Consider the following 15,022-nt stretch of genomic DNA (forward strand, 5'->3'; position numbering starts at 1 on the left):
AGGAATTAATTTCCGCGTAAAATCGCGAGAAGCGCTCTTTTCGGATTTTATAATCTCGCCATTATTTTCTGAGAGTTGAGAACTATAAAATATAATCAAAGTACTGAAGTACTGTCGGGAGTTGATTTATTATTATCAAATTTAAAAACAACGATATGTTATGCAAATTTTTATAATATGAATTCTCGTTTCCGACAAGAATTTCGAGAAAACCCCATATGAATTATGTTGTGTAATATTTGAAGATTTGAAAATTGTACACGCGTCTAAGTCCAAGCAATATTGAACACTAGTCTCGTTCAACCAGACGCTCGGCTGTCTCCGTTAATCTCCGACTACCAAAAGAGACTCTCTGCTTGTCTGAGATTTACGCCGACAGCCGAGCGTCTGGTTGAGCGAGACTTTATATTGAACTCTAGCGTAGGAATACATGCAACTACAAAAAAACAATTGAATTGTTCGTACTATATAAAATCTGACTATTTTCAAGGTATTTATAGATACTTTTCTTTTGAAAAACAATGATACAGCATACAGTTCACCGAATTTTTCTATTATTTTCAAGATCTACGTCTTATCAGCGGTGATGATTTGTGCTTAGGTCCAAACACTGTTTCACTTTCGGTTTGCCAGAGTAACTGCATAGGAGAGTTGATTAAAATCAACTCCCAAAATGCAATGTTCTACGTTCGCGATTTTATATTCTCGCGATTTGATACAAACCGACAGGGGTGCGGAATTAAGTACTCGCGTAATGAAAGGAATTTACAGTATCATCGTTTACTTTAAACAACCGTTAGATCATGAAATAAGACATATATTTTAATAGATTTTCATGTTTTAACATAAATCAAAGTAGGATATAATATATGAAAAACGACCAGTACTTACGTATTTTGAGAAATAATATCCGAACACTTATTCTTCAACTCAAATTTAACAGAAACTGAACAAACCTCGGGGAAATCTCGTGAACTTTCATCCGAGCACCTCTGGATTTATTACGTTCTTAACACCGATAAAGAAAACATTCCGAACACATTCTCAGGGATCTTGTTATTTGGTAGGCCTAGAATAACAAAGTAAATTGAATGATTGGTGTTAAAAATATGTTACTAAATGATTTGTAAAATGTCGCTATGATATTAATACCAAAATCTCATTTAAGATACGTTTTAATGTGTGTCCTTAATTAAACTAATCCATTGCTTTAAAATGGCGACAGAAACCAAAACAATTCAGAAACTTTGAGAATTTTAAAATGCTAAAAGGGAATTTAAAATGCTAAAAGGGAATTTAAAAGCTAAAAGGGAATTAGACACAATTGAAGATCAAACTTATATATTTAATTTTTTTACTTTTAATGTTTGGAAAATTAATATGGGTTCTTTAATGCTTTGTTAAAATTTAGAAGTAAAATATTGATTGAGTTATAAGCAAGATACAGAGATTGATAGTCCTTGTTTTATAAACAAAAGCTTGAGTCTTGTTACTGTTTACATATGTTGTTTATTGGTATAAGTTTCGAAAAATATTGCGTTCATCCTCGAAGTTATAAACACATTACATCACGATGCATCTTCTCGGGCCTTTAAGACAGAGCTCGGAAAAACAACTCGAATGTATTACCTAGGCATCTATGACAACCCCCCTTTTATAAAACTTGATATAAAAATACACATTTTACCTTCTGTTGAGATGTGAGTAAGACTTTATTATAGTCAAAGATATACCAAAATATGTACATGTACCAAAGAAGCGACAAAGAAGGCTTTCTAGTCGATACTTATTTTAATGGGAAGCGACTCCATTTTGTATAAAATTCTAACATCCGGTAATGTTAATACATTTGAGGTGTTCTTTCGAGCTCTGCCGAAAAGGCCCGAGAAGCTGCGATTGATTAAATCAAAGTATCTTGTTTGTCAAGAGTCAATTTCTCAAAGAAATGGTTTTTCCATACTTTACATTATTTGTAAACAAATATAAGACTCGATATTTGTTTACATACATGTAACAATGAATTCTTACCTCTATATCTCTCTTTCAACTTGATTTCGAAAATTCAAACTTTTGTCTTTCATTCAAAATGCGGAAGTATACCATTTTATGCATCAAAATCAAAAATTAAAATTTTATTCTAAAATCGTGTCTAAGTCCCTTTAAAAGAGGTTTAAGAAAGATGATCATCTCGTGGCTGTGTTTTCAGCCATTTGAAATGAGCATTTACTTTTACTAAATGATTCAGGAATATCCGTTTTGAAATTTAAGTTGCTCACTTCGCTCGAATCAGCAGAAAAATACTTGATTTAGTAAGGAAGCATAAAGGGATCATAGGGATCCGAGAAATGGCGAAAGGAAATGTTTATCATGGGTAAATTAAACAGATAGGAAGCAAGAAAATAGCATCAATACGCAAAGAAAGTCAGAGGTTAAGATACGATTATTTATTTCAAGGACAAAATAATTGACAAGCTTTTCTAATTATCAATGGCTGTACTAAAAAAGTACTGTAGAACATCAATAGGTATTTGAATGACATTGGAGATGTTAACCGTGAAAATCGGAATACAGGATATAAGCCTCAACATGCACTGAAGTATGAGGACATTCATAATGCAATAACTTTTATTGTCAATTATGCTGCAGCAGTAGGGATGCCACAATATGAAGCCCCAAGAGGAAGGGATGGAGTCCCTTCTATATTCCTTCCATCATCAGACACGAAGAAGGGTATTCACGAGCTGTACCTCGCGTCATGTGATGAAACAAATATTCGCGCGCGGAAGATGTCCTCTTTTGAAGAAGCTTGGTTAAAATTTGTACCCTATATAAAGTTAAGCAAACCTCGCGATGATGTTTGCCATAGATGCGAATGTCTTAGAAAGCAGGTGATCGATGCTGTGACTGAGGGGGAGAAACTGACCGTGACTGAAATGTTTCACAGATATTTAGAAGATGCGAGGAGAGGATGAAGTCACTACAGAACTTGCATTGAGAATTCCGTGAAAGAAATGTCGAACTTGGAGGGTTAAAGGTGAACAAACCAATGTTCATTATACCTTCGACTTTGCATAACATTTTAATTTGCCACATCCCTCCCGTCAAATGGGGCCCACTTATTTTGGTCAACTTTGCAGAATGCAACTGTTTGGTGTTAGGCGGTGGGGTGTCCAGACAAATGAATTATGTAATTGATGAAGATTAAACTATAGGTATGTTTCTAAAGGAAGATAATATTAGCCAGAAAGATACCGTTTAAAAATTTATTAGACGTTTTGCTTTGACTAAACAATGAATCATATATTTTTTCAAGGACATGACAATAAAAGGAGTGGTACAAGTAATGCACGATATCATTACAGACTACATACTTTCCCCGTTTATTCACTACACATCGAACACGATAACAAACCCGAACATTAAAAAATTGGAATTTAAAAAATTAATTTTCTCGAAAATATATCAACCAGACGCTACAAAAGTGCAAACTCGATCTTTAGTTTGACATTTTGAAGCTGTTCAGCAAATATTATATTATTCCTCAAACGCATAAAGTAAAAGAGGATGGAAAACTGAAGTGGGACGGACAGACAGACAGACGGATCATCTAGCTTAAAATCAATGAATGAATTCAAAAATATCTGTGCAGCAATTCAAAGGTATTTGTATCAGATGTTATGTGAATCTGACTTTAGGTATGATTAAACTCTATTTAATACATAAATGACTATCTGAAATTAGCCTAATTCATCCATGGACTTTATCATGAATAATGAGCTAAAAGTAGAAATGGTCTTAAATGTGGGATTTCAGCGGTGCAGATATATTTGACCATGAAAATTTGATAAAATAGACAATATACTTTAGATATATCCAGATAAACTATGAAAATTAATCTACACCCTTCATTATATAATTTCGATTTTGCATGGTTCTATCGTAGACTGCCTCTTAATATAAATGATTGAGGTCTTAAGTTTGTTTTTGTACTATATTTGATAATCAAAAGAATTACAAATTCGCCCCTTTATATCAAGGTATATTTACTGGTAATCAAAATAACAAACTCCAGAACGCATTATTATATATATGCATTTATTCATTTACATATCGTTTGCACTGAAGAAAGCATAAGGTAAGCAAAACAATACATAACATTTGACACATTTCACATCTGATGCATAAAATTTGAATTTTGCAATTGCTCATTTTTACTTTAAATCCCCTTTCAACTGTCATTTGAAGGCAGATGATTATTTCTCTTAACATGTTCTTTGATCTCCTTGGCATTTGGATGCAGTTCCAACATATGTCTTTGTATGTTAAATGCCACAGACACAGGCAAATAGATATGGTGCTGGTAAAATTCAAAGGAAATTCCAAGTTCTTCCAATGCAGATTTGTTTACTGAAGAGGGAATTTCCTCGAAAAATATACTGAGAGGTTTTGTCTTACTGACTTTCCCTTTCTTCTCAGCTCCTAAACCATTCCTAGTCAGGGTCTCAATGACATCTAATACCACCGAATTTTTCAGTTTTTCCCCTTGATCTAGTTCTGCTTGCCAGGCGAATGGGGTATGCACATCCAGCGTCGAGAAAAATTCTTTTTGAAATCTCTGTTTTCATATCGACGACTGGCTTCAAAATTTCTTGGGCCATGAACATGGAGGATTCATTTGTTACATCTAAAATCACTTCATTCTGCCTCATTAAGTGATCAAGAAGTTGTTTGTTATGGTGTCCAAAGAAATGTCCACTTGAATGGAAATCTGCCCTTCCATGCGCTCAAGGATCTGCTGCAAGACAGATGAAAATAGGTGTAAAGAGAGAGAGCCAACCAAGTTGATCAATAAACTTGGTTCCGATTGGAGATTTGATAGGCTCTCTTTCATCGTCACTATCATCCTCATCACCACTTTCTACAATAATAGCTTCTGCAATCTCTGCTACACCTATCCTCACCCTGTCTTCGATGTCATTGAAGAAATCTTGTGCTTCTGACGAGAATCTATAGACTATGAAGGAGGCCGTGCTATGGGCTCTGTAAATTTCCAGAAACACTGGATTGAGGGAGTGGAGTAGAAAGGAAGTCCTGAATGAATTGTGTGCCTCTCTCATCTGTGAAATAATGCATGAAATTTCAAATGAGACTACAATTGTATCACAATAAGCATAAAATATTGATTATTAGTTTCTTCAATTTAAAAAAGGTGGAGTCTTTGTTCAAAATGCAGTTAACAAATTCATAAACTGAATAAATCTATAGAAAGGGGAAAAAAATTTAAGATTTCTTCATTCATTTGACACTTTATAGATCTACCAGTATTTCTACCCATAGAAATAAACTTGAATGGAAACATATTTATTTCAAAAATTAATAATGGGAAATGTTTTAAACATTAAACTTTGAATGGACAAATAATGTAAATTAAATGTTTTGTCAATTCAAAGTTCTCAGTACACCTCACACTTCTTTCAATGTATAACTATTATCCAGATACTGGGTACATACTTTCCATTGTAGATGTAGCCAGGTAGCAACCAAAACGAGAAACGGTCAAAATGACCATCACTGCTTCCTTTCATTTCATCTATGATCTCCATCATCCTATCAGGTTGAATGAAACCTCCAATGCAGAGTCCTGACTTCTGAAGCTCAATATGTGAGTTGTCTTTCACTTGAAAAGAATAATTTCAAAAAAGCAAATAAAAATGATTTTAATTGAAATATCCTTTGAAATTATTTGATCCTTTTATGTATTTGGATATGATTATTAGATAAATGTGTAAAAATATAACGTGTTTGGAACTTTTAAAAGATCAACTGAAAATTGCACGTATTAAAACTCTTTTATTGGAAATGGGAAGAAAAAATAATTATTACAGAATAATTATATATAACAAAAAATTAATTAAAAATCTACGCATCACAAGAAACCCCTAAACATTTAAACAACAAACACAATATAGAATGGTAATTTTTTATCCATCTTCGCTTGCAAAGGGTTTACGATCCACTCCGCTCATCTCCTGAAGAGGAGCTAAGTGAATAGTAAACCCTTGGCCAGCGAAGATGTTGATTAGTAGGCTGCAGTTCGAAACTTTCTTCACCTTACCTTTAACAGCATTTAATGAATTACATGTATAAGTCAGAATTGTATTCCATATATTTTCCTTAATTTACGCTTTACATATTAACTGACCACCCACACGCAATAGAGTCTGAATCCACAGCTGCAGTCTGAAGGTTAACACATATATATCATTTGGACATTAATAGCATCGTTTTCAGGGTTTAGGCTTTTGTTTACCTTTAAATATTCCGGATTTGAAATTGATATACCCGGATTCAGATGTATTCTTCAAAAATCATCAACAACACATGTTTTCAGGTCATATACTATATCATTACCTAAGAACGTGTTCCGGTTGTTGCAAAATATATAAATACGACCTGAATGATGTTTTACTTTATCTGGATATTTTAAGGTGAGTTTTTTCAAAGGATTAATAAATCTTATTTTGATAAGCTTTAATTTCTTTGTTTAAACTTAAATGTGAAAATTTAACTTTGGGGATAATTTCATAAACTGGGTTAAGATTTTGTATACAAATCCAGTCTTTAAAGTAAAAGATAATGGATGGATATCCAAGTCATGTAAAATGTCAAGAGGAATAAGACAGGGATGTCCAATTTCAGCAATGCTTTACATTTTTATAGCAGAAATTTTAGCTTTAAAATTAAAAAACAATAATACAATAAATGGTTTTCAATTTAGCGATACGCATAAAGAGATTAAATATTTGCAATATGCAGACGATATAACTCTTACTTTAAAAAAACACCTCATCTCTAAAAAAGGCATTACAGACTGTTGAACTATTTTGCTGCCATGCAGGATCAAAAATTAATTTGAATAAATCCCAATGTATACTCATGGGCAATTTAAAAGATAAACATGAAATTATAGAAGGAGTAAAAGTAACAAACAGTGCAGTGCGATGCTTAGGAATTCACATCGGTCATGATAAAAATAAATGTAATGAGTTAAATTGGATGAAAACTTACAACGACATGGAAAAACTGTTTGAGTCATGGAAAAAGAGAAAACTAACTATATTTGGCAAATCGTGTGTTGTTAATAATTTAGCTGTGTCAAAATTAATTTACATTGCATCTATTCTCCCACTTCCCGAAAATGATTTTATTAAGAAAGTCAATAGAGCCATTTTCAATTTTATTTGGAAGAAACATGACAGAATTAAACGAAATACATTAATAGGAAAAATAGAAGAAGGCGGGATCGGTGTAATAGACATAGAACTCAAGTTAAAAGCACTGAAAGCATCTTGGGTTAATAGATTATCAGAGTCATGTTTAATTAATGAGGTCATTAATGCTTATTTGAAAAGGGTCAACCTTAATTTGAACTACATATTATCAACGACCGAGAGAAATATGGAAGATTTTACAGTTATTAATCATATTCCTAAATTTTATCAAGAAATATTTTGTTGTTTTAATAATTGTAAAAAACAAAATAACATTCTTAACATGTCAAACGTAACATTTGTACAACAACCCCTATGGAACAACGAACTATTTAAATATAAAGGCAAAACGTTGTGTTTTTTACGATGGATAAAAAGTGGTATATTATATGTAAAAGATCTTTTCAAGAAAGATGGCAAAATGAAAACACTAAATGAACTAGATACGATCTCGTTACGAGTAACGAGTAGGTCTTCCTTGCGATTTCTGTTTTAAATCATACCATGAATAATCGATACAATTTTAGAATTATTCCCCCCCCCCCCACTTTCAGATAATGTATACAAATCCATTATTACGTAATAAATGGGTGTGGCAATGAGTTTTCCAGATAGATATTGCTACAATTAACAACTTTGCTTTTATAATGCATTACGAAATCTTAATCGTTTTTATGTAGTTTGTAATAGACTTTACGAGTTTCTTGCCCCCCCCCCAAAAAAAAGGGGCCAGCCCCTTTTTCTTGATTTCTTTGAAAAGGTCTTAAGAACACTAACAATTTTTGTTCTTACACCCATCTAAAATTGTTGATCATTTTTGAGATACAAATGTATGAATATTTTAGGGGCCAGCCCTCTAGATCCTTAATGGGGACAGAAATTCGTGTTTTGATAAGTGGAATCGATTTAAATCATAAATTCAAACATTTTCTTTTCTATGATGTCTAACAAAATACGTCTACTTATCTAGTTATATTGCGTCAAAGTTTAAGTACTTTAGCCCCTAAAAATTCCTAATTACGTAATAAATGAACGTGGCAATGATTTTTTCTAATAGATATTGGTACGATCAACAACTTTGCTTCTATAATGCATTACAACATCTTTATCGTTTTTAAGATATGTGTGATAGAGTTTAAGTGTGCGTTGGCCCCTAAATAAAGGGGCCAGCCCCTTTTTCTTGATTTTGTTGGAAATAACTATTGATTCTCTGCCTCTTTTGTTATATATGCCATAACAAAATATCAACTGATAAAAAGATATAAATTAAAACGTGTGAAAATTTTGAATGAAAATTCATACCCAATTTTCGTGCCCAGGCGAGCTCCAAGAAATGGCGCAACAGGCATGAAACAAATACATGCTGCACAACTTCAAACTATAGTCTGCCTATCCTGAAAATTTCATATTCATATCTCTTATGGTTTCCGAGTTTATAGCTGCACAAAATGAGTCGTCAAAAATTACAAAATGGCCGACAATTCGGTACCGGAAGTGACTACGAAAAAATTAAGAAAAATGTATTAAGTTTAGATCACGCCCAACCATCTGTGAAAAAATGGTTGAGATCGGTCGAATAGATTTCGAGAAATCTCGTGCACAAAATTTGGAAAAAAAAAAAAATAATAATAAGAAACAGTACGAAAACAATAAGGTCTTCCGCTGGAAACGGAAGACCTTAATTATCTGATATTTTGTTGAAAAAATGTAATTGGCTATGTGAATATAATATTTTACGAAACGTAATAAGACAACAATGTGTGAATTTTGATATGACATGTAGTCAATACACAAAAAGTAATGTTGAGAAAAGTTATACATTTCATTTAGGATGGCATAAAATAACAGACAAAAAATGTAAATTCTTTTATGAAAATTTGTTGACTACTAAGTTCCAAAAACCCATTTATAAATCTTATTATAAGAACATGTTTAACGTTCAAAAAGAAAACTGGAAAAGAATATACATTAATAAAATTAAAAACATATATGATAAGAACATAAGTGAATTTAATTACAAATTATTGAATAATATATTAAGTTGCAATTTATTTTTACATCAATGTAAGTTAAGACCAAGCAGATGTTGTGATTATTGTCAAGACACAACAGAGAACGTTGAACATCTTATTTTTGAATGTGACAATGTCAAAGAAATATGGTCAAAACTGTGTACGACTTTGCATTTAGATATTATGTGGAAACATGTAATCATAGCCTTCTATTATGAAAATAACCTCAAGGTACAATTTTTGAATAAAATTATATCTTATGTTGCTTATAGAATTTACAAATTTAAGATGTTATGTAGATTTGAAGAAAAAAATGAAACCTCTAAAAGTCTAAACGAATATGTAAAGAATTACTTAATTAGAGATATGAATTACATTACAATGTACTTAAAATCATCGAAATATTCATCAAAACTTAAATCATTAATAAATATATTGTGATTACTATTGTATACCCTAGACACTTAGGGTCTGCCTATGTGTATATATGCTACACCCGGGGACCATGTGATGGACTGTATGTAGATGTGTTTGTCCTCCGGGTTAGCCAGGGTATTACATGTACATTAACTTAATATATTTCTATCTTTTACTATGAGAGCTTACTATGTACCAGTTTTTTCATATTTGTGTACACAATTTTTGTGTGTGTGCACATGTATATTAGACGCAAGTATTGTGAGTCATAGTTATGCATATCTATAGATTATCGACGTACATGTATTTGTAGCATTTATATGAAAAATTAAGGAATTATACAAGATGTCTGTACGCTTATAATTGAAATTTTTGAAGTTTTTGTATATTTGTTTTCTCTTGTGAATAATGTTGATAATAATAAAAAAAAAAAATGTGATAATTGTACGTGAAAATGTTTGATATTATACTTATCATATATATATATATATATTGAGTTATTTAAAAGACAGGCTTGATACTAGGAAATTAATTTAAAAAAATTGAGTTTAACTTTTATTTCTAACATTATGATAATTCTTTGTATATGTATGTGTTCGTTTCGGTATCATTCATTATGAAAAAATTGCACGATATTTAAAACTTTAACGGTCTAAAGGTCCTGGACACAATGGAGGGACTAATCTTTATCCTAGCCGTGCTCAGTCTCTGAGTTGCATCCTCTTCTGCAGTCGGTCAGTACTAGAAATATCATTCGTAATGTATCTTGCATATCAACTAAGTATATTAACATTTGTCCAGATTTAGTCAAATTATTTTAACGCCTTTTCACTTAACTAAGATTAAGCAAATGTCATTAGATTGGATACCTATCTCTAATGTATTGTTTGATTATCAACTCCAATGTTTTATTTTATAATCTATTTTATGGTCAATCTTTTGGATTTATCTTTTTACAGTGAAAAGTTTAGTTATGTTTTCAATGCTAATTGATGGTCAGATCATTTCATGATCTTCTCTGGTTTTCTAAAACATTTTAGGATGGCCTTCTGGAACGTACTCAATGATAACCCCTAAAGCTGGGTGCCCTTCCGGATGGAAATTGGGCTGGCGGTACCAGGATAATGAGGACACTGGAAATATTAACTCAATGACCAGTAATCATCACTTCAATGGTAGGGTATTTTAACCTTTTATTCAATAACTCGAAGGGTCACAGATTCGATTGAGCTATTGTTAGTCTCGTGAATTTGACTTCACGTGAATCATCTCTTAATTTAAACATCATGTTAGACTACTTGAACTTCATCCTAATTATTTTTTCACTAAATTGTTACTGGAATCGAGTTCTAATCTCTCTATATATGGACGACAATATTACCGACATATGGATAGATTTTGCAATACTTCAGCAAAATATGAAACGGAATAATTTTAAACAACACCGTTTTGCGATTTGAATTAAATCATTCATTATAATTGGATCAGTATAAATACTACTTTTGTACTTTACAGGATTCTTTTTCGATGACACAATTCATTATTACTGCTCCAAAACCTCGTACTCTGGATCTGGATCATGGCCTCGAGGAAACTACTGCATCATGAGATATGGCTCTTCCTGTCCTTCAGGTAAAGTTTCGATTATAATATCAAAAATATTTGGTGAAGGTAGGCAGTGTATATGTATAGATCTCTTTGAGTAATGGTTGAGAGTTCCTAACGTACGGCAATAAAGCTCTCTTTATGCACGTGTGAATAAAAGGATGTCAATGGATGTTTTGTTTAACCGTTGCTTCAATCGCTAAATTTGACTACACCATTTCATGCTGCAGTGTTGTTGTTTTTTTTTAATTCTGTTAAACATGTACAGCTTTGTTAACAAAAAAAGTTAATGTGGGTGTTCCTTTTCCATATTCATTTCTCTAATAATAGTCTTAAATTTTGGTTGGATACAAATATATTTTATTTAGGCGTAGATACGAACTTCAATGGAGCATTTAATATTATATTTGTTATCAACAGGTTTCAGTTCGGGCAGTATTTACTGGGATGACGAGGATTCCTACAATATGAATGGGAAGGGGGGATATGTACCCTCCGGGACTTATGGCTCTAATACACGAATCAACTACTGTTGCAGGTACAGAGTCATGAGAATATCAATATATCCGGACGATTTTAAATACCTTACACGTATGAAAGCTTTTTACATGGTCTTTTGGAAAATTTAAGACACTGGCGTCGGAAGCAAATTGAAAGTGGGGGGGGGGCTAAACTAATCCTCAGAAATATTGAGAAAAAAACTAATTCCCAAAATCATAAAAATCCTAATCCGTGGGGGTGGTTATACCTGTACTTTCAAACAAAAAATCTTACCTACCAAATTTTTTTCCCCAAATCATGGAATTCCTAATCCGGGGGGGGGGGGGGGGGGGGGCTTCTATGCATATGACTCCAAATTCTAACTCTTTCAATTCAATTTAGGGACAATTATCTTTGCTGCGAGAAAAAGTGGGGGGGGCTGAACCCTCTATGATGCTATTTGCCTTATGGTTAGGTCTAACTTTGCAAAAAAGTTTGGGGGGAGGGCTAAGCCCCCCCGGTTCCGACGCCTATGTAAGAAAAAACTTACAGCCACGACTATAAAACAATTACAGTTACATGTAAGTTTACCAAAGCTATTTTTTTCTCGCACACTTTAGGAGTGACGGAAGCGCCTCCTCTTACATTTCACTCCCTACCACGGATCCGTTCTATCTGATGCGTTACACATCCTCAATATGCCAGAGGGTCAGTGGCATGACTGTTAGAGAGGAGATCATAACAACGGACGATGAGGACACATCTAACAATAACTCAGTGTCCGGGAGTCATCCCAAGGTTACCGGAACCAGCAACCATCGTCTCTACTACTGCTACTACAGTTAGGAAGGCAAATGTGTAATCTCTTATTCTGAGTAAATGATTAACAGAATATGAAAGTAATTGTTATTATTTTCTTTGTATTTGATATTCATTGGGGTGCTGAATAGTTTAAAAATGTAGTTTGGTTGAGATAAAACAAATCAAACAAGGTTGTTGGCCCTAACGGTCAACTTACCAAACTTCAACTCTGCAAAACCTACATAAAAGCAAAAGTTTTTTCTGCCGTTTAAAAGTATATACTGCATTATGTTAAAGATTGTTAACCCCTGCGAATGTTATTGTCATTTAAATTTAGACCCCTTGGTTTTATTTGACCTTTTCAGTTTCACAGTAAAATTCGTGCCTCGTGTTTATAGTCTATTTCGTAGAATCTAGGCACTTGTAGTCAAATATAGAAACTAGACGTTTATTGATTTTAAGCTTTATCTTCATTACTCGGTGGTTAAAATGTGTTCTAGATATAAATGTTTTTTTTCTGATGTTGCAACAATTAACATGCTATGTAGCTACCCCCTAATGATCAATCTTTGATCCGGCGGATCATCCGCTCCTGACCTAGCAATAGCATCGATAGTGAAACACACTATAATATTTTACGAAAAATGTTACATGAAAATGGCTCGAAATAATAAGTTTCAATAAATATTAGACACCCACTTTGTATTATACACAAAAGCACCAAACGTGGCTATGATTTTATAAGACAAACCAATATATATTTTTCACCACGTGTAGAGTGTTTGAACACAAACGATACCTCTCTTCTTAATACTGTAGATTCCTAATTAAACGCGAGGAATTGATTTCCGCGTAAAATCGCGAGAAGCGCTCTTTTCGGATTTTATAATCTCGCCATTATTTTCTGAGAGTTGAGAACTATAAAATATAAAAAGCAATGTTCTACGTTCGCGATTTTATATTCTCGCGATTCGATACAAACCGACGGGGGTGCGGAATTAAGTACTCGCGTAATGAAAAGGATTTACAGTATCATCGTTTACTTTAAACAACCGTTAGATCATGAAATAAGACATATCTTTTAATAGATTTTCATGTTTTAACATAAATCAAAGTAGGATATAATATATGAACGACCAGTCCTTACGTATTTTGAGAAATAATATCCGAACACTTATTCTTCAACTCAAATTTCACAGAAACTGAACAAACCTCGGAGAAATCTCGTGAACTTTCATCCGAGCACCTCTGGATTTATTACTTTCTTAACACCGATAAAGAAAACATTCCGAACACATTCTCAGGGATCTTGTTATTTGATAGGCCTAGAATAACATAGTAATGTCGCTATGATATTAATACCAAAATCTCATTTAAGATTAATTAAACTAATCCATTGCTTTAAAATGGCGACAGAAACCAAAACAATTCAGAAACTTTGAGAATTTTAAAATGCAAACTCTTGGGAAAAAAATTGAATATTTCTTTTAAAAGCTAAAAGGGAATTAGACACAATTTAAGATCAAACTTATATATTTAATTTTTTTACTTTTAATGTTTGGAAAATTAATATGGGTTCTTTAATGCTTTGTTAAAATTTGGAAGTAAAATATTGATTGAGTTATAAGCAAGATACAGAGATTGATAGTCCTTGTTTTATAAACAAAAGCTTGAGTCTTGTTACTGTTTACATATGTTGTTTATTGGTATAAGTTTCGAAAAATATTGCGTTCATCCTCGAAGTTATAAACACATTATATCACGATGCATCTTCTCGGGCCTTTAAGACAGAGCTCGGAAAAACAACTCGAATGTATTACCTAGGCATCTATGACAACCCCCCTTTTATAAAACTTGATATAAAAATACACATTTTACCTTCTGTTGAGATGTGAGTAAGACTTTATTATAGTCAAAGATATACCAAAATATGTACATGTACCAAAGAAGCGACAAAGAAGGCTTTCTAGTCGATACTTATTTTAATGGGAAGCGACTCCATTTTGTATAAAATTCTAACATCCGGTAATGTTAATACATTTGAGGTGTTCTTTCGAGCTCTGCCGAAAAGGCCCGAGAAGCTGCGATTGATTAAGTCAAAGTATCTTGTTTGTCAAGAGTCAATTTCTCAAAGAAATGGTTTTTCCATACTTTACATTATTTGTAAACAAATATAAGACTCGATATTTGTTTACATACATGTAACAATTAATTCTTACCTCTATATCTCTCTTTCAACTTGATTTCGAAAATTCAAACTTTTGTCTTTCATTCAAAATGCGGAAGTATACCATTTTATGCATCAAAATCAAAAATTAAAATTTTATTCTAAAATCGTGTCTAAGTCCCTTTAAAAGAGGTTTAAGAAAGATGATCATCTCGTGGCTGTGTTTTCAGCAATTTGAAATGAACATTTACTTTTACTAAATGATTCAG

General features: G+C 32.6%; 1 protein-coding gene across 1 annotated transcript; it reads left to right on the forward strand.

Moving 5' to 3' along the window:
- The first annotated feature begins 10,276 nt into the window (after positions 1 to 10,276).
- LOC105324203 (uncharacterized) lies at positions 10,277 to 12,677 on the forward strand. Its single transcript, XM_034450970.2, has 5 exons — positions 10,277 to 10,434; positions 10,741 to 10,875; positions 11,216 to 11,332; positions 11,726 to 11,843; positions 12,406 to 12,677. The coding sequence occupies exons 2-5, from the start codon at positions 10,764 to 10,766 to the stop codon at positions 12,629 to 12,631; spliced, it is 573 nt and encodes a 190-aa protein (XP_034306861.2). The 5' UTR covers positions 10,277 to 10,434; positions 10,741 to 10,763; the 3' UTR covers positions 12,632 to 12,677.
- The last annotated feature ends 2,345 nt before the right edge of the window (positions 12,678 to 15,022 follow it).

This window comes from Magallana gigas, chromosome 4 (genome assembly GCF_963853765.1).
Source record: "Magallana gigas chromosome 4, xbMagGiga1.1, whole genome shotgun sequence".
NCBI classification, from domain to species: domain Eukaryota; kingdom Metazoa; phylum Mollusca; class Bivalvia; order Ostreida; family Ostreidae; genus Magallana; species Magallana gigas.